This window comes from Alligator mississippiensis, chromosome 4 (assembly GCF_030867095.1).
Source record: "Alligator mississippiensis isolate rAllMis1 chromosome 4, rAllMis1, whole genome shotgun sequence".
NCBI classification, from domain to species: domain Eukaryota; kingdom Metazoa; phylum Chordata; order Crocodylia; family Alligatoridae; genus Alligator; species Alligator mississippiensis.
In genome coordinates this window covers 222,988,103-223,009,331 of record NC_081827.1, presented here as the reverse complement: position 1 = coordinate 223,009,331, position 21,229 = coordinate 222,988,103, and the positions used below count along the sequence as shown (strand labels likewise).

The 21,229-nt window shown below is 40.8% G+C and overlaps 1 protein-coding gene across 1 annotated transcript in view; it reads left to right on the top strand.

Moving 5' to 3' along the window:
• Positions 1-21,229, top strand: part of GALNT5 (polypeptide N-acetylgalactosaminyltransferase 5) — a 42,740-nt gene that overhangs the window by 11,420 nt on the left and 10,091 nt on the right. The window contains exons 3-9 of the mRNA XM_006262802.3: positions 2,007-2,126; positions 3,604-3,739; positions 5,059-5,178; positions 6,590-6,707; positions 8,033-8,356; positions 13,781-13,861; positions 14,949-15,110. Of these exons, the coding sequence (XP_006262864.1) occupies positions 2,007-2,126; positions 3,604-3,739; positions 5,059-5,178; positions 6,590-6,707; positions 8,033-8,356; positions 13,781-13,861; positions 14,949-15,110 (1,061 nt within the window). The remainder of the gene's footprint in view (positions 1-2,006; positions 2,127-3,603; positions 3,740-5,058; positions 5,179-6,589; positions 6,708-8,032; positions 8,357-13,780; positions 13,862-14,948; positions 15,111-21,229) is intronic.

Here is a 21,229-nt window from a genome sequence, read left to right as displayed (position 1 = left end):
GCTGCCCGAGCATGCAATGCTCTGTTTTGCTTTTCCACAGTTTTTTTTGACCCTTGGATGTCTAGGGGTCAAAAAAACATACAGGAAAAAAAACCTGAAGCAGCACATGCTTGGGCAGTATGCAGTACTAAAAAGCGGAGCTGGGCCACTCGGAGCCGTGCTGTAGCTGCTGGCCAGGCTCCACCCAGCAGGATTCCCAGGTCTGCAGCAATCCAGGAGGCCCCTAGGACCCCGGGTAAGGCTGCTGGGGCCAGCACAGTGCTGGCCAAGCCTCCCCTACACCACCCAAGGCACCTTGCTGTGTGCCAAAGCACGAATGGCATGGGCATTCCCCAGGGACAAGAAGCAGCAGTGCAAGGTGCACTGCCACACCTTGTCCCCAGGGAACCAAACATCAGTGCATGTCTGGACATGCCTTAAATGTCCATTTGCAGGAGTAACCAGTTTATGGGCACAGTTGTCCCAACTATAGATAATGCAAAGAACCTACTTAGTACTTTGGCTTTCACCAGAGTTCAGTCCTGAATTTTTTAAGGATGTTATAATTCTTAAATTGCTGACTTGTCACAGGGAGTACTGTGTCAAATCAACATCAGTGCCACGTACACTATGGATTTTTAAATGATATACCAAGGCAGGGTCTTTGTCCCAGAATAGTTTACAAATTAAGAAGAGAGATGACATGAAAACGGTGAGGGGAAACAAGCTCAACTTAGTACAAATAGTTGTTTTATATATATATATATATATATATATATATTCATTTTTATGATAATAAATAGATTTTTGAACAAATTTCCCACCAACATTTACTTTCAATTTTGCTCTTCAATATTTTCTCACATCACTTCCCTTTGTGTGTGTTAACCTCAGTGGCTTAATGAAAATATTAGGTTTCTTGCAATCAGGGCCAAGATCTTGGAATATAAAATATTATTTCCCCTTGATAGACTAAAAAGACATGTCAAATTTAGGGGCTAAAACCCTGAGGGATTTTTTTCCCTTAAGACAAACTGTTATAACAAGGAATTTCTACATTGAATCAGGTCAGCAATGCATCTATTTCAATATCTCATCTCCAAGAGGGCCCAGTACCAGATGCTTCAAAGGAAGGTGCCAAAATACCAGAATGAAAACTCTAATTGAAATCCCCTTTCAGATCTCACTCTTATGTTACTCAGTCAAGGCGTTCTCTCAATATACTCAACCCAAACATGCTTGGGACTGCCTCTCACTCATACAGCTGTCTTACGTTTTATTCTGTCTGAAGATTTTCTACAATAAAACCACTTCAGCAACAAATGAAAACAAACTATAAAATGCCATATGCAAACCAGTGATGCGCAGTGATGCATCCTCACGCAGTTTGAGACCAGATGGATTATTTAAATGTAGCACTTCACATTAGCTCTTGCAATTCAATGCAGCATTTGCAGAACAAAGAAAAGACCCACAAAAGCAATTTGAGGTGTAGGTTTTAATGTTCTAGTGGCTTAAGGACTATAATTCTGATTTTAAAAGTTTTAAAATCAACTGTTAGGTACTAGCTTCCATGGGAGAAATGAAAAGTTAGCAGAAGCCTTATATCATACAGGGTGGGATTTAAAACTGGTCTTCTGTCAAAAATACAAATGGAATCTATTATCCTCAGCCTGCAGAGGAGTAGAGGCCAATTAATGCTTAGTATAGCTGAAGATTCCACCTAGAGTATATATGATTTTGTCTTCTTCCTTCCAGCTGGCTATACTACAATCCTCTACACTGCTCAAACATATGAGAGCTATATAAAGGGCTTCCTCCATGTGGTTTGAAGGGAGGAGCAGATAGTTCTCTTGAATATCAGTAAACTTATACGTGCTCTAGCAGCACTATCTCCAAAGGAAAAAAAATAGTGTATTTTGGAAATGGTTTAAAATTCAGGAAAAGTTTCCCACTGATTTGTCACTGGCTTCAAAACAAAAAAGTTAAGCTTTTGAAGGAATTCACTAAATTCTTCTCTTGTTTAGAATATCTCAAGGACAATTTAGACAAATATATGTCAAAGTTCCCAAAAGTGAAGATCCTTCACCTGAAAGAAAGACATGGCTTAATCAGAGCCAGACTGGCAGGGGCAAAGATTGCTAAAGGTAAGAGGAAAGATACTCCTACTTCTCAGTTCGGATTTATTTGAATATGACACTTATACTTAAAAACCTTCTCCCTGGGCATATCTACATGTGATGCTGTGTCACTGTAGCAATGTGCTACGGCAATATAGCATCAATGGGCAAAAACCGTGATGTTGCAACTGCATCACTGCAGCAATGCACTTCCTCATTATAGCTTCCTCCCTCATTATAATGTGCTACTACGGCAACATAGCTACTAAAAATAACCATGCGTGGTCGGTACAGCGCAGTACAGGCTGTTACTGCACCATCATTTAGTACTTCCTTTTGGCAGTAACAACGGTGTCGTATGTCCACATATAGGCATGCCCTCTCGTTACTATGCTATGTATCTTGGCCACTGACGTAATATTAGAGATTAATATTATTTAACATATTTAACATATTTTTGTCATTTTTCAGCTGACCAGGCCGACAAATTGTGGAAGGCGATTCAGCCAACAACATATTTTGAAAAAAATGGCAACTTTTTCAGATACTATTATTTGACACTTTGCCCTTTTTCTGCTAATTCAATTCTAACTGACAGGTTTATAATGCTGATCTACAGAAAGTAAATAATATGGTTATGAAACACAATAGTTGTCAGCTGAAAGGCTGATTATTTTGAGCTATGGAAGGGCTTGTATTTTCCAGCAGGATGAAAACAATGTTAACATTTCTGGTTTTGCCTTTTTCTGAACTCATTTTTGGTGCTAAAAACCCATATAATTTAGTTATTAAAATATCACTATAGACTAATTGTACTGAAGTTGGGCTTTCTACTAGCACAGTCAGTTTTGCCTGGTATTTTTTGAGCTTACTTTGAATTTTTGTTGGCTGGAAATTTTCTTGGATGGTAAACAGAGAAGGTTTGGAAGTTTGTCTGAGGCCATATTAAGTGTTGATTTACAGCTCAGACCTGTTCATCAGGAATGTTTCAGGAAGCATTTCCCCCTTATTTTTGTATTGCTTTATGCAGGGCCACCCTTTACCAATTTTGCATTCTCCATGAGAAGACTAACTTTTGAGTCCAAGATTCTGCCCCCAGTGATCTTAAATAGGAGGGAGCAAAGGGGAAATGTTGCCTGGCATCTGGGAAGCAAATCCTAGAGCAGCAGGTGCAGTATACTTCATGCTCTGTGCACATTCTGCAGACCAGTTGCAAGAGGGTCATGACTCCAGCCACACTTAGGTCATTAGCAGCTACAAAAATGTTACAACGAAGTAGGGACTTGGGCAGGGTGGGTGATGAGAGAAGAACACCATTCATACCTTTCTGTCTTTGCACCTTGTGCCAGTTCTGGCCAGAATGTGGTACTTTGCAAGTAGTCAAATGTTCTTTACAAAATAAGTTCTTTACAAAAATCAGGTTCAGTATTTTCTGGAAAAAGTTTATTAAAGTCCATTTTAATTCTCATAAATTAGTAATCCAATCTCTGCATTTCTCCTCTAGGTGATGTACTGACATTCCTAGATTCTCATGTGGAATGTAATGTAGGATGGTTGGAACCACTTCTAGAAAGAGTCCGTTTAAACAGGACGAAAGTGGCATGCCCAGTTATTGAAGTAGTCAGTGACAAGGACATGAGGTACTTCATTTCTTGCTCTGGTGTACATTTATGAAATATAAGATATAATGCAAGCAATTTTCATGAAATACTAATTATAACAAAGGCTAAGTATAGACATTCAGAAATCCCCTGGCAGAAGCACTCTATCACACTTTACTTAAAGCACTATAAAACTGAGCTAACCATGAGCTAACTGAATAGATGTTCACTGTTCAGTGGGGAGGGAGCTTGCAGCCTGCCAGCACTGACTACTGGGGGCACTTCTGCACACCTCCTAGGAAGCTGCTGGAGCGGCCCCGCTCCATAACCTGCCCTCCGCACCCCCATCAGCTGGCACCTGTGAGAAGTGGCTGGGGGGAGGGGAGGCAGACAAAGAGACACCCTGGAGCCCTTCGCCCGCAGCCCCCCAGGCCATGCATAGGTGTATTGCTGCCTGGCTAGGGCAGCTGCGGGGAGAGAGACCCCATACTCCTTCCCCCACAGCCCCCCTGGGTGGGCTGTGGCACAGGATGGTGCCAAGGTGGCTGTGAGGACAGAAACCCTTCTTCCTCTACCCCCAATTCCCCCAGCCAGGCTTGACACCAGGCTGGGATCAGAGGCTCACTGACTGGGTCAATGAGAGCCAAGGGGGCAGGGCCAGCCTTGCACTCAGACAGAGCACAGGAGCTCTGCCCAGGGCTAGAGCACAGCCCTGTGAAATGCCACATGGTATGGCATCAATCACGCTGTAAGTTAACCCCTGATGGGATCTGGCACAGACATTCGATCACATGCTCTAACAGAAAGTGCTTTAATCTAATATCTCATCCATGAAGGGTTAACTTAGTATGCCTATACACATGCTCTGATTAATCAAGTCTGCTCTGCATTTTAATTAAAACACTCTAGCATCACCACAGCATCATGTGTATAAACCCCTGTGGGTTTAAAAATGGCCACAGGGGTACTTTAACTAAAGCTTATCGAATGAACTTTAGTTACAGCGTCCTGCAGCCATTTTTAAATATGCAGGGGTTTAATACACATGACACTGAGGCATTTTAATTAGAATGGCACTCCAGGAACTATAATTACTTAATTACCTTTCACAAAATTACTTCACAAGGAATATGAGAAAATAAATACATGAGTAGAAATTAGAACGACTACCAATTGCCCAAATACACTAAACTGCATTTTGTCTGACATTTCATGAATTTTTAGTGTTCCAAGGAGGTCAAGAATTAAATTTGTTAGAATTTTGTTTACTTACATAAACAAATCCAGTTTCACTAATTTCTTCTGATGAAGATCCTGCTTCAGAAGCTGATGTCATAGCTTTCTTTTTCTGGTTTTAGTTATATGACAGTGGACAACTTCCAACGTGGGATTTTTACTTGGCCAATGAATTTTGGGTGGAGGCAGATTCCTCAGGAGGTTATTGAAAAGAATAAAATCAAGGAAACAGATATAATAAGGTGAGAGTACAACATTATTTTTTTGTGAGCAAAGCTTCCCTTTCTTTGGCATTTTCATAACAGGGAACCTAATCTTTCTGAGCCAAACATCATTCTTGTGTAACTGAGCACAGAAGGCCCAGAAAAATTATGGCTAACTGAATTCTGTATTAAGCTGTACCACCTGATGTGAGCAAAACTCTCACACACGATGCTATAGATAATCTGTCAAATGCTGCATTATGGACAAAACAAGGGATTCCATCAGTAGCGTGGCCACAGATGAAGACTGTGAACTGTCACTCTGTATACTTAGGTACATTAGTAGAAGGGCCTTTTATGTCAGGAGCCACTGTAGCTTTGGTATTTCAAGATAGTAAGGTGCAAAGTCTTCTGCTTATTTTTGGCCTTATCAGCCCTAAATTGTGCTGTGTTTGCTGTCAGCACTTGAAGTTAAGTGAATGGATTCTTCACTCAGCAAAGTGCACTTGGTACAACTTCCTAGGCCACAGCTGGACAATGCTGAATCAGGGATACATAACTGATTCCCTGCATCTCTGCCCCCTTAACTGTGTCTAAGCTGAGCCTGGGTGAGACAGGGAGTCTCACCCAAGCAGCTGTAAAATTTACCACCATGACTGAACAGTCTGGTCTCTTATTCTTGCCACCTTTTGAGTGATTGTGTCTTCCGTGTCATTTGCATGAATGGATTTTCTGTGCAGTAGCCTTTCCAGTGTATCTGTCCTTTTTTGGCTTCTCATACTACCTCCATCATTACTCCACTTTGCACCATTACCAAAACTGCACAAACATGCATCTTTAACCAGAAAAAAACCCTAAAATAAAAACTAAAACCCATAAGATATTTTTTCCTGCAGTTCTGGCACTCAAATTATACAGTACTGGGCAACTATTGAAGAATCTGGATAGAGAAACAGACCAACCTTTATGGACATCAGAAAAAAAAAGATTGCATAGTTTCATTAAAACTTTAAGCTTCTGTTTACATACTTTGCCAAGGCTTATTCTACTTTCTTCTACCAAGAATGTGCCTCTTCTTTTTACCACCATCCATGCTTTTAAACACTATCATCTCTGTCAGTCATCTTTGCCTACCTCTAGAAAGATCATTTATATCCACTCATTGCCACTTGACTGCCATCACAGTTTAAGCAATGTCTGGCTTTGCCTGTTCTGTTCTCTGATTCCTCCTGGTTTTTCCTACATAATGTTTGCTATCTCTTTATAAAAACTAACAGGTGGCTGTTTAGTCTATGAATGAAAATTAATATAGGATATTCTTACACTTAGTACCTGTCATGGGGCAGCTGGTAGCCCATGATTTCCTGACAATTCCTTTATTGAAGAGCTGTGAAGATTAATTTTTCTTTTCCTCTAGAATACAGATATAACATCTGTGGTTCATTCCCAGGTGCCCTGTAATGGCAGGTGGATTGTTTTCCATTGATAAGAAGTATTTTTTTGAACTTGGAACATATGATCCTGGACTGGATGTTTGGGGAGGTGAAAATATGGAGATTTCATTCAAGGTATGCTACATCCCTAATGAACTCATGAATGTTTCCTTCTCTAAGTTTGAATTCATTTAGTCTTCAAATGTTGTTGTCCCTGAATCTTATTTAGGCTCCAATTCATGTTCTACACGACTTTGTTGAATCAAAGCCTTGACACTAAAGATAGACTTTGAACCAGTATGATTTAAACGGTCACCCTTGCATTTGAAGATGTGGCAATTAGCTGGTCAGGTTACAAAAAGGAGTGGCTCTAAAATGTGCTGTGTTCATACTCCTACACCAGGTATTGTAGTAATTATTTCCTTTTTGGCATGGACAAGGAACTACAAGTCACTCTGTATATTTACCTATGATCTTTTTTCTGGTGATACAAGACCAGGTGTTGAGTTATTGCTCAATTCAGCAATGCTCAGAGAACAAAGCAGAGAACTTTTTATTGCTGTTTGCAAGTTAGTCTGTCTGAATACTATATTATATCTGACTTTTAGAAAGGCCTCACCCTGAGCTCCTGACACTCATATGTAAGCTATTGGTGAATGTGTGCTGCCAGCAGAGAAGTTATTACATCTTTCAACAGCAGAGTCGTGGCTCTCATACATTTAGCTCTGGAGGCCCCATTGTCAGCAAGAAGCAATCACCGTAGACCTGCAATTCATTGCAGTTGCAAATGCTGCCATTAAGGCTTAGCTAACTAAAGGCATCCTGGGCTAGAGCATTTGTATGGGTGCATGGAGCGGTGAGTTAGAAACCTTCCTTTTTCTCCCTCTCAGGGGACAAGATACAATAACTACAGTCTCTACTAGTGCCCCAGAGTCAGCAGACTTTCCAGAGAAACTGAAGGAGGCAGAGCCTTGACTACATGCCTCTACTACATGAGCCAAATAAGCAGGCAAGATAGGCAAGGCAACATATACTGCTGCTCCCTACTGGGTAGGATAGAAGTTGTGACTTCTCTGTGTTTTGAAGAGCTCTGGAGGGAAAGCTGATTGAAAAAGGTTCCTCTGAGTGTAAAATATCTCCTCAGTATCTTAACACAATCCAGTTCCTGTTCTGCATGTTTCATTTGTAGCCACACATAACTGCAAGTGGAAAATTATACACACAGAACTGTGTCTGCAAAATCAAGGCCTCTTCTCAAAATCAGGTCTGCTGCTTTCATAGAAAGTATTGAAAAATTAGGGCTGGAAGGGACCTCTAGAGGTCATCTAGTCTAACCCCCTGCTCAAAGCAGGGCCATTCCCAACTAGATCATCCCAGCCAAAGTTTGTCTAGGTGGGCCTTGAAAACCTCCCAGAATATGACTGTGTATCATATTTAACAAATCAAACTCTATTTACCAGATCTGGATGTGTGGAGGAGAAATTGAGATCATCCCATGCTCCAGAGTTGGACATATTTTCAGGAATGACAATCCCTACTCCTTCCCTAAAGATAGGATAAAGACAGTGGAGCGGAATTTGGCTCGTGTTGCAGAGGTCTGGCTAGATGAGTACAAAGAACTATTCTATGGACATGCCTACCACTTAATCCTGAAAAATCTGGATGTCGGAAACTTGACTCAACAAATACAACTGCGAAAGAAACTTCAGTGCAAAAGCTTCAAGTGGTATCTGGAGAATGTCTACCCAGACCTGGAAGCTCCCCTTGTCAGAGCAAGTGGGCTGGTACGTGAACTTTACAAGTGCAAATATATTACAATTGTATGTTGACATTGCTGGTTTTCCTGCCACTCCTCATTTATACTTGCTTTCAGTGATTTGTCACTGACATCTAGGCAGTCCAGGGCACTTGCTCACTCAACATCTCCCAGAGGTGCAGAATACTACAGATTAGCCCCTTTGCATCATGCACTTCATTTTGCTGCATATAATGGTATACAAGGAAACAGCTTTAGTATCTTGAGGGATTGTCTGTGGTCCCAGCAATAGGCAGCAGATCAGGGCATGTCGCTCCTTAGTTGGGATTCCTGTCTTTCCATTTACACTTCCTATTCATTGAAATTTCTTAATATTTTACATTTCACGACTCTCACTTCCCTGTATTTTTACAAAGAAAGTAATAGAAACCTAAGGATATGATTTTATAGTAACAGCCCTGTTTGTAATCAAGAGACAGATTAAGCTTTAAAAATGTTGTCTCTGCAGATAAGTGTATGAACAGAGAGAAATTTTGGTTGTTTTTTTTTTTTCGGGGGGGGGTTGTACAAGATTTCTAGAGCTTTCATAGGTTCTGTAGGGAAGAAAAAGTATCTGGAGAAAATTTGTTGCAGGGCTTTGTACTAATAGCCTGTCACCACTAGAGTGCACTAGAAAACTGTATTTTTTCACTTTCTAGAATAAATATAGATTCATTTCTAGCTATTTCCAAACTACAGATGGAGGTAGCCAGCCTAGCAAAGTCATGCTATATATTAAAGTGCAGCTACAGCCCAAATGCCAGTTTCGACGCAAGTGCAATGAACTGGGCAGAAACCTTTTTCAAAGATATTTTAGGCTCAGTTGTACTTGCCTGCTAGAAATCCCATTGACTTTAAAGTTATAGTTTTGAGGAGAATGTAACAGAACAAGTATCATCCTCTGTATGATCTGAATCTTCTTCCCAGTGCCTTTAAATATCCTGGTATTATATTCGTGCTATTCTTTAAACCTGAACATCAAGTGAATCACATTTGCACAGATGTGCTCATTGTTCAGATATTCAGCATCTCTTTATAAATTATTTTTTCCCAAACAAAATTTAGATTCTCATCTTGGCCCACATCCAGACTTTAACACAGCTTAGGGCTACTGGAAACATTTCTAAAAATTCAGAGCATAAAATATTCTTGCTGAGGCATCATAAAAATGATATTTCACTTAGAATTTTAGACTACATTTAAATTCAACTTCTGACTTCTAGAAAAAATTATTAGTGAATCCATATACTGCTAAAAGGTCTTTTAGATAAACAATAGAAGTAGGACTGTGCCAGGTGTTCAGTTCTGCCAGTGCTATGCTTTCTAAGGGCCAAACATAAATAGCTTTTTGTCTCCTAATGCTGAGCCGGGCAGTAGTTCTATTCATCCTCCCCAGTGCAACTGAAATCCACCTCATAGCCCGTTCTGGCAGCCAGAGACAGAGCATGGCAACACTGGACACATTCAGATATGCCTCCTAGGATGAGCCAGTATAAGTGGAGGTATAGGAAGACAATGCTCCTTGTAACCTCTCAGACATCCCTGTCTTGCACAGGAATCTCCAGCAATCCAGTGAGTTGTGCCAGCTGGGATCTGGCCTAATATTTTCAGTAGACCTAAACAAATAGTGTAGTGTTGAAGAATATATTTGTGAATATAAATTCTGAGGATGCATTGGCATAATTTGTGCGCTTTGTGATCTGGAACTGGCCACTGGGCCTGCATGAACATGCCTCAAAAGTTTCACATATTTTAAGATGGAATCATTCACCTGAAAATGATTAAAGTGGGTTATTTACTATTCAGCTGTTTAACACCTTCCAATCGCTGGATAAATCAACAGCTTATTATTTTTCTTGTACAAGTGATAATTACTGAATTAGTCAATTCACCAACAATTAGAGTTTGTAGGAGAATTTTTAACTTGTCAAAAAATGCCATTCTGATGAGACTGTTTTTTAAAATAAATCTTAATGTAGGTGAACTTTCATTTTTTTTAATGGAAAAAAGATACGCTGAGGATAGCAAAATTCCATTTTAGAGTTATGTTTAGAATGCTCACGTCAAACAGATTTCTGTTTCAAAATTTATGTTATCCAAAGTTGAAAACAAATGCAATGTTTGGATTTTTTCAAAATATGAATCTGATCAAAAATGATTTTTTCAGACCATAGGTTTCTGAAAAATTTCAGTTTTTTGGCAGTTTTGCTCTAATTTGGGACAGAAACAAATTCAATATCTTGAAATTATGCGGGATGGAAAATACATTTTGCAACAAGTTCTCCAAAGTACTATTTGGCTAACTACTCAAGCTGCTTGAGGAATATTTTATGAATATGAAATTTACTCTCAGAAATCTGGTTTGTTTCATAAAATGTTCAGTAATTGAAAAAGGAGGGGAAGGGACTACATTTTTAAAAAAACAGTTTAAAATAGTTCGGCTCTAGTTTGCCGAGATCGTTTTGATTATTTTAAAACACAATGAATGTACCTCCACATGTTTAATAGAAGCCCAGATCCTCATGTGCTATAAATAAACATAGCTCCATTAATTTTAGTCTGTAAGATGTGAAGACAATTGGTATCTTGCAGAATTCAGCTCAGCAGTAGCAGTGTTTTGATATAATCTTCAGTACTCGTAAGTGGACGCATCTACACAAGACATTGTGTCTGCATTATAACAAGAATATGGGAATGTGCAAATAGATAAAGAAAATAGATATCCTTTTAAAAACATCACAGATATCTGTACTTTCAACTGACTATTGCATGTTCAGCTCCAATCTGTGACATGCATTCTGTGTCTCCACCAACATGCTACAAAATTGTGACCTAGCTTAAAAATAGCTAAAATATTCATGCTTACATTGCAACTGAAGGTGCTTCTTTCTGAGGCATCAACCCATACATAGCTATTTCTGTCTTAACATAAGTACTAATGCTTTCATTTTGCGGACTGGTCAAGAGCAGTCAACCCCATCTGAAAGGGAGAAAGAGTCAGCTCAGGGACCTAATACAGAGCACATCATACATAATAGAATTAAATATGTTATATCTAAAAATTTACAAATTGTTTCCTCTTGTGGAAAAAGAAACAGAGCCAGAAAGAAAAAAAAAAACAAGTATGCAATACATACTTGTTATATCATTTAATGCTCTTCAAGGAGATGTTACAACAGGCGATGACAGTAAAGTAGCCAGTTGAATAGAATAGAATTGTGCCTCACCACTTGTCTCCTAAATCTATTAGCAAACTGAGGTCTTAGAGCAGATACATTCTGCCAGCTGCATGTGTTTGTTTGTTTTTTACTTTCTGGTTAGCCAACTGTAGCATTCATGATTAGCTTAGAACAGTTTTGATATGTGTATTGGCCTTTGCTGGCCAAGATAATTGGAGATATTTGATCTCAGATTTGATTGGCCAGGTATTCAAATTGTCTGCATATGGTCTACCAAAGTGGTTGTTCTCCTACTCTGTCGCTTGCTTGACTTGAGGTAGGAATGTGAATGGATTTTATAATTGATTTTTCAGCAATTTACAGAATATAAAGTAGAAACAGGAACAGTAGCTATGTCTAACAGAAGAAATTAGATATGTGATGCCTCTAGTGTTTTGAGAAGGGTCAATTTCCCTTTGTTGATTAAAAATATAGACTTAAGTAGGAGCACTCGTAAGCAACAGCAGAGAACTGTGGACCAGTAGCTTTAGTTTGGCTAAACCAGGAGCTTCAATATTTTTTAGAAGAATAGCATATGGTTAGTCCTCAGAATTTCATGTGGACTACTACAAGTCCTTATCATCAACTTTTCAGTGAAAAACTATAAAAGTGTGTGGACCCAAGTGTGACCCCTGGCCTCAAGTTTGGGAACTTCTGGGTAAAATTATGTTATGTCTCTATTACATATATCATTCAGTAAAACGTATAACTAACCCAGTGATTCACAACCAAGGAACTGTGGCCCTCCGGAGGCTCATCTACACATGCCAATTGAAGGTACTTTAGCCCAATTTAAAGCTCATTAAAGGAGTGCATCTACACATGAGCGCTGTTAATGTGCCTTAAAATGGCAAATTTAGGCACGAATAGCTAACGCGCCTTAACGCACATGTACATGCACTAAGGCACATCAACACTGTGTGTGTCAACTGACTTGGGACTAACTTTAGTCCCAAGTCAGTCCACACACCACATTAATGCACCTTAGTGCATGCACATGTACCTTAACATGCATTAGGCAAATCTGCATGAAGTTTATGTGCACATAAAAGCATGTATAGACATGCCCTGGATAATGTTAGCAGTAGCATCGCCAACTCAATATTTTTTTGTTTTGCTGACAATCTGCAAGCTTCTGACAACTAAGCATTTTTACTGGCACATGTTTTTATTGATATATAAACATAGTTTATATATATATATATACACATGTTTACATATATATACATGTTTTATATAATGTAAATATAACTCTTCTACCAGGTCCTGCCCTGCTCCTAGGTCTCAGTTAAAAAGCTGGGTTTAAATTTAGGAGTTTAACATCAACTATAGTAATAAAAAAAAAGTAAAAATGTTTGGTTGTCAGTAAAAAGTTTGCAGTAAAACAAATCTTGGGTTGGCAACCCTGCTTGACTAAAACCATAGCTTTACACTATGCTGCCTGACTCTGCCCCCCACCCCCCAATGATGCCAGTAGCCCCATATTCACCCCCATACTCTGGTGATCCTCACTGCATGATTCTGTCCCTCCCCATCATCCCTGTCTCCCCACAAGTCAATTCCTCAGCTTTACCCCTGCTAGCCTCACTCCTCCCATTCCAGCAAGGAACCCCAAAGAAGCATACCAGTGACCCAGCAATTCTATAGGCAGCCTGGGATGCAGCAGCAGCAGAATGCTCCCTGCTAAGTGCTGTGCTCCTGTTAGGCCCCAGGTGGCACTGCTGTGCTTGGTCAGAACTTAAATCAAGCTGTGGCTACTTAGTGTTTTTACTGACAGCTAACTTTTTTTATGGACTTTACTGACAGCCATTTTTGGCCTGATTTTTTATTGACAGTCAGTAAATGTACTTATAGCTGTCAACCTTGATTAGTATTTTTAGGTCTGCAAACATGATTTACAAGATAAACCCGGAGATTTCAAATAGAAATCCATAGTGTGAAAAACTTTCTGATGTGTAGTCAAAAACTGAGCGATAACTAAGAGCTGGTATTTTCTGAGGGATCCTTTGAGTCTAATGAAGGGTGCCCTGACTCTAAAAAGGCTGAGTATCACTGTTCTAACCAATTATCTCAAGGATCCTTTAGGGCAATTGCAAAGTAATATTCTCTTTGCTATTTTCGGTTTCCTGCGATTACATGCATAACTTTAGACTTATTCCCTTTTCTAAATTTCTATTTTTAATTCTGTTTTCCAGATTGTTAATATAGCAATGGCTGGATGTATTACAGTGGAAAATTCCACTCTAGCTTTTGAGACTTGTGATATTAATAACAAGGTAAGAAATATTTGAGGTTGTTATTTTGGAAACTAGACAGCAAATGTTGTCAGTTGTATTGATAATTCTGATGAATCCCCATGAGTTCTACTCTACTGACTTGAATTCCAACTTTGAGGTTAATGTAATCCTTGTAAAACATATTGCTAAAAGATTCCATCAAAAAGTGAGAACTGTACTGTATCTGTAGAGTTCATTAAGCAATGGAACATGCATGAAAACTCTGAGATCCTTCAAAACTAAATGGAAACTTGCAGTTAGTTTTCATGCAGCCTAAGGGATATGCACCCCATGGGACAAAAAGCTTTAGTAGAAAAGAATTACAACTCTGTATAACACTAACAAAGCCAAAATGGCTTTGGACCAAAACTGTATTCTACATGAAAACAGCAAAGTCAAAATGGGGCAGGAGTGAGAGGAAAAGTGGGAACTGCTCTAAGCAACTAGTACTGTCTTTTATGGGCAGTGTTTTTTGATAAGCAACACCCTAATAATTACTGATCAATATAGACACAGGTCACCTGCTAGGATTGATGAGGAATAAGCTTACTATGGCAGGGCAATAGCCATTTTCCAGTTGAAGGCCAATCTTGAAATTCCAGCATCAGCTATTTTATACCAGCTGTAGTAGCTAAGTCTCCTGTTTTTGCATTTGTTCTAGAGCTGTCTCCAGCTTCTGAATTCTGCAAAGAGGGATCAACTCACTTATCATTTTCCTTTTATCCCAGTATTCAGTTATATGGGCCACAAAAAGTTTCTTTGATCATTTTGCCACTGTCCTAATATATTGTAAACACAATCATTAAGAAAGCTATTGAGTTGTATCCTGATCTCAGCTACAGCAGTTTGACAGGCATAGCCTCTTACCATCAGAGGCAGAAGGAGCATAATCACTGAAGTTATCTGAAGAATGATCAGATCCTAAATCCTGACTCTTAGCTCTAGATTCACTCAGACCAATATGAAACAATTACAGGAAGTATTGATGAATGCTGTTGGATTTAAGAAGTGCAAGACAGAAATACAGGGGGGAAAAAATCCCACACATCCAAAATGAAATCAGTCTTCAACTGACTTTTCTCCACAGAACCAGAAGTTCAATTATACTTGGCTGAGACTGATTAAACATGGAGATTTCTGCATAGCATCTGTAGATGCAAAAGGAACATTGGGCCTGTACCCTTGCGATAACAGAAACAATAGCTTGAAATGGTTACATAAATCACTGGTCTCCTTTCAAGTAAAGCTCGTAAGTAGAACATTTTGTAAAAAATTTCCCTCACTGTAGTTAAACATGAACTAAAACTAAAGTGAAGGAAAAACAACTGTATGTGCCGAAAATATATAATTTAAATATATAATTTAAATGTTTTGTCAGTTAGAAACTATAGCAAATTCATAGAGATTATGTCTAGATACATACATTTGCATAGTGTTTCTCTCTCTTCGTGGGTTTCTAAAAATGTGAAGGAAAGAAGTGGTTCCAAATCTCTTTTCCATAAGACAAATATTACAGCAGAATATTTCAGACATTTTATTCACTTTTGCTAAAACAATTATTGGCCCCAGTAATTTTTTTTTTTTGCAGTGCACATTCAATGCTATTGGACAGCATTGTGATTCTATTCCTGTGGCCACATTACCTCTCAAAGTGGTGTATATCTACATTCTGCTTGCTTCTGCATTGTATCAATCAAAATGATATACAATTAAACCAACCTAGGACAAAAATATATAAGTACATCAATCAAATATTATTTTCTATTCTTTTGGCCCAAACCCTGTGTTCCGGAAAGTGAAAGCTTTGAATTTGTTAGATAACTATAGGGTTCCTGGTTGTAGCTGTGCTGGTCTAAAGACAGGCAGACAAAGTTCTTTAGGTAAATGTGATATCTTTTACTAGACCAATTAAATAGTTGGAAAAAAAATCTTTGCAAGCTTTTGGGTATAAAAACCCTTCTTCAGGCAGAGGGGGAGTTTGTTGTGTCGTTGTGTTCTCTCCTGGATAGATGGAAGCCAGCAGCAAAATGCTGTTCTGTGAAAATGTATATGCATGGCAGGGGGGAATCAGAGGCTCTGTGAGACAACAGCTGAAAGAAAAGCAGGGGTGGTGGCAGGGGGAGGCAGGGATAGAGGGAAGAATGTAGCTAGTAAAATGCAGATGGGTTACCTGGGGTTATCAGATGGCAGGCACGTTATAATATGCCATAAAGCCAATGACTATATTTAGTCCATGATTTTTTGTATCCAGTAGATTTAAAGGTGTTTTGTAGATACCCTCTGAGGGTTAGAACTGAGAGATTTATTCTGGTACGCAGTTGTTATTTGGTTTCTCCTTGTGGCAGGCCTCCATGCTGCCATTTGGGGGTTGGATGGCCCTGAGCTGACTTTCCTGCCCAGACTTATGGAAGATGTACTTGGTTCGCTTGAAGATCTTCCTGCTGGCTTGGGCTCCCTTCTGGCATCTTCTGTGGGGATCCTCCTCCCCTAAACCCCATCCCTTTCCACTCAGGTGTTAAGATGGATCTCAAGCTGCATTTGAGGGTTTGATGTGATCAATTGGCATGCAGCTACATGGTGTCCCATCTGCAGCCACTGGCCATGCAGTGCTGTAGTCAGGGTGAAAAGGCTAACACAAATTCAAAATGGCTAACTAAACATCTGTCAGCATGGTTGAGGCAGGGTTCTGGTGCCCTGCACTGAGCTGCTCACTCCTGAGTGCTGGAGTTTTGGTGGGTTCTGACTTCACCCCCCTTTTTCTTCCTTCCTCTGGCATCCATCATTGAAAGGGGCTCTCCGCTGACACACTTTGTGCACGGGTCCTGACTATGGGGCTGCTGGGGGTCTGTGATATACCCAGGGACTCCATGCTGCCCTGGGGCCAGATCCCAGCCAGCCACTCACCCTGGCTTGTCCCTGGCCCTGCAGGCCAAGGCTGGCTTCCCCAACTTATGGGATGATCATGGCATTGGCAGCAATGGTGGTGGTGTTTGCATTGGCAGCAGCAGTGGTGATGTTGGCGGCAGCTGCAGCAGCAGCTACATCAGTGGCAGCACTAGCTGCATTGGCAGTGGCAGCAGCAGCAGCAAGACTCTGGTGCCGTGTAAAGCTATGTAATCCACGCTGATTTTTTTATTTTTATTTTTTTGTACCGCAGCAATTCTTTACCTGGTATCCAGATGACTCTTTCAAAAGTATGATCTCTCTCTCTGGAGGAGTGTACTTGTTGGGCGAAAACCTTTTTGAGATTTGCAAGGTGTTGATCATCAGTATTCTCCTCAGTGCAAATTTGGTGGCATTAGAGGCCTTGGCTATATATTATGGCTTTCTTGGTATGTTTAGGGTGATTGCTGGTTCTGTGTTGATATGTATGTTGGTCCATGGGTTTCTTGTATATGGTGGTTTGTATTTTATGATTCTGGACATTAAACATAGTGTCTGAAAAAGAAATGTTGGTGCTGGAGTATTTAAGAGAGAGTCTGATGGAGAGGTGATGGTTATTGAACTTGTGATGGAAATTAGAGACTGCAGGTTTTCTGTCCAAATGATGAAGATGTCATCTATACATCTTAGATACAGCATGGGTTTGATGGTGCAGTTCTTGAGGAATTCTTGTTCCAGGTGGGCCATGAAAAGGTTGGCATATTGTGGGGCCATTTTGGTGTCCCTAGTTGTGCTTATGGTCTGGAGGAAGTATTGGTTGTTAAAACAGAAGTTGTTATGTGTGAGGATGAAGTGTATAAATTCAGTAATATCTTTAGGTCTGAATTGTAATCTTGCTCTTTTAAATATGAAAGGCAGGCTTACATGCCATTCTGGTGTGGGATGTTGATATATAAGCTGGTAACCATCCACAGGGGCTAGGAGAGTATTGCTGGGAAGGTGGTCTATGTTTTTAAGTTTCAGGAGAAAGTCTGTTGTGTCTTGGACAAAACTTGGTCTTTGCATGACAAGAGATTTTTTAATGGATTCAATGAAACCTGGTATTTCCTCAGTGAGGGTTCCATGGTTGGATACTATAGGTCTTCCTGGGTTCCCTTGTTTGTGGATTTTAGGGAGTGTGTAAAATGTAGAACATCACCACCACCACCACAATAACTACACCCAACAGAACTATCACTATTCCTAGATCTTATACCTGCACCCCCAGAAATGTACTATATCTCATCCAGTGCACTAAAGGCCCAGACGGAAAAATATGTAGGAGAAACCAAACAACTACATACCAGAATGAATCCATCAAAGACAAAAATACACAGCTACCTGTGGGAGCACACTTCTCACAAGATAACTACTCTCTCACCAATTTCTCAGTTCTAATCGTCAAAGAGAATTTACAAAACACCTTTTGTAGACAATTCCATGAACTTCATTTCATAAATCCACTGGATACAAAAAATCATGGACTAAATATAGACATTGGCTTTATGGCACATTATAACCTGCCTGCCATCTGATATCCCCAGGTAACCTGTCTGCATTCTCCCAGCTACATTCTTTCCTCTTCCCCATCCCCGCCTGCCCCTGCCACCCTTCTCTCATCTATTATCTCACAGGGCCTCTGATCCCTGCCTGCCATGGTTTAGATAACTCTAACAATTTAAGAGTGCCATGAAAAGTTTGAAATGATTTACTCCATTTGAAATGGCATCTTTTAGAAGACTCTTCAATTCTGAGGGAAAAGAGGAGCTATTATGTCATTTGATCGATCCTCATAAGACATTCTGATATTGACAGCCTTCCATTCTTTACTTTTAGCCAAACATAGCATTAAAAAATCACTTCCCCCAAATCTTTGTGAACATATAGGAACACAATCATCCATTTATGAACACAGAGAGCTCAATAGGTAAATTGACAGTTTTGGATGTTTGGAACTGTTCCAGGCCAGACCTTAAGCCCTAAGCTAGATACATTTGATGGTTTCTGATAGAATAAAGAAAGTTGTGTTTCATTTTAAAAAGCCACAATACCCAATCCAACACAATTTGACACAGACGATTGTACCTGCTCATGACTGAGCTAGTGACAGGCCTGGGTTGTACAATATTCTTTTCTGTGAAGTAAGAGATCAGATTAGTTTTTATGAAAGCACTGGATTTTAAAAACATACTGTACACAGCCTATGAAAGAAAGACAGCCTCAGGCTGTCACTGGCAGTCCCTGCTTTTCAATTACATCCATAAACATTTGTAAACCAAAAACACTTCCTTTTTCTCTAATGAAATATCTTCCTCTCTAAGCCCAGTTGTAACTTCATTATTTTGAATGAAGAAAAAAGAAAGTTTATCCCAACTTCCTTACATGGAGTAGTGTTAACCATTCCCCTACTGAAGTTGGAAGTTAAGTAGTATTTCTTTGGTTTGACTGCTGAATAATTCATAGATTCATAGATGTTAGGGTCGGAAGGGACCTCAATAGATCATCGAGTCCGACCCCCTGCATAAGCAGGAAAGAGTGCTGGGTCTAGATGACCCCAGCTAGATGTCTATCTAACCTCTTGAAGACCCCCAGGGTAGGGGAGAGCACCACCTCCCTTGGGAGCCCGTTCCAGACCTTGGCCACTCGAACTGTGAAGAAGTTCTTCCTAATGTCTAGTCTAAATCTGCTCTCTGCTAGCTTGTGGCCATTGTTTCTTGTAACCCCCGGGGGCGCCTTGGTGAATAAATACTCACCAATTCCCTTCTGTGCCCCCGTGATGAACTTATAGGCAGCCACAAGGTTGCCTCTCAACCTTCTCTTGCGGAGACTGAAAAGGTCCAGTTTCTCTAGTCTCTCCTCGTAGGGCTTGGTCTGCAGGACCTTGACCATACGAGTTGCCCTTCTCTGGACCCTCTCCAGGTTATCCGCATCCTTTTTGAAGTGTGGCGCCCAGAATTGCACGCAGTACTCCAACTGCGATCTGACCAGCGCCCGATAGAGGGGAAGTATCACCTCCTTGGACCTATTCATCATGCATCTGCTGATGCACGATAAAGTGCCATTGGCTTTTTTGATGGCTTCGTCACACTGCCGGCTCATGTTCATCTTGGAGTCCACTAGGACTCCAAGATCCCTTTCCGCTTCCGTTCCACTAAGCAGGTAATTTCCTAGGCAGTAGGTATGCTGGACATTTTTCCTCCCTAGGTGCAGCACTTTGCATTTCTCCTTGTTGAACTGCATCCTGTTGTTTTCTGCCCACTTGTCCAACCTATCCAGGTCTGCCTGCAGCTGTTCCCTGCCCTCCGGCGTGTCCACTTCTCCCCATAGCTTTGTGTCATCTGCAAACTTGGACAGAGTACATTTGACTCCCTCGTCCAAGTCGCTGATGAAGACATTAAAGAGTATCGGTCCAAGGACCGAGCCCTGTGGGACCCCACTGCCCACACCCTTCCAGGTCGAGACCGACCCATCCACCACGACTCTTTGGGTGCGACCCTCTAGCCAATTCGCCACCCACCGGACTGTGTAGTCATCCACGCCACAGCCTCTTAACTTGTTCACCAGTATGGGGTGGCATACCGTATCGAAGGCCTTCCTGAAGTCTAAGTATACGACATCCACCCCTCCTCCTGTGTCCAGGCGTTTCGTAACCTGGTCATAGAAATAGACTAGGTTGGTCAGGCACGATCTGCCCGCCACAAAACCGTGCTGGTTTCCCCTCAGCATAATTTTCCCTGCCAGGCTCTCACAAATGTGAGCCTTGATAATTTTTTCAAAGACTTTACCAAGGATGGAGGTGAGACTGACTGGCCTATAGTTGCCCGGGTCCTCCTTCCTCCCCTTTTTGAAAATGGGGACCACGTTAGCCCTTTTCCAGTCCTCTGGGACTTGGCCCATGCGCCACGAGCATTCAAATATTCCTGCCAGTGGCTCTGCAATGATGTCGGGCAGTGCCTTCAGCACCCTTGGATGGAGCCCATCCGGGCCTGCCGATTTAAAGGCATCCAGTTCTTCCAAATGATTCTGCACCACCTCAGGATCTACGTTTGGAAGTCTGGCGCCTTGCTGCTGCCTCTCTACAACCCCAGTGAGAGACTTGTCGTGCCCCTCACTTAGGAACACTGAGACAAAGAACTCGTTGAGGAGTTCAGCCTTGTCCCCCCTATCTGTCACCAATTGTTTCTGCCCATTTAGCAGTGGTCCTATTCCTCCCTGGGCCTTCCTTTTACTCCCAATATATCTAAAAAACAATTTCTTGTTGTCTTTTACTTGGGTTGCCATCCTCAGCTCCATGGTAGCTTTGGCCCGCCTAACTGCCTCCCTACAAGCACGAGCAGAGGAGGTATATTCATCTTTAGTGATCTCGCCCTGTTTCCACTTTTTATGTGCTCCCCTTTAGTTATTTAGTAACTAAATATCATGTATTTTTACAGTGGTACTGTAAAA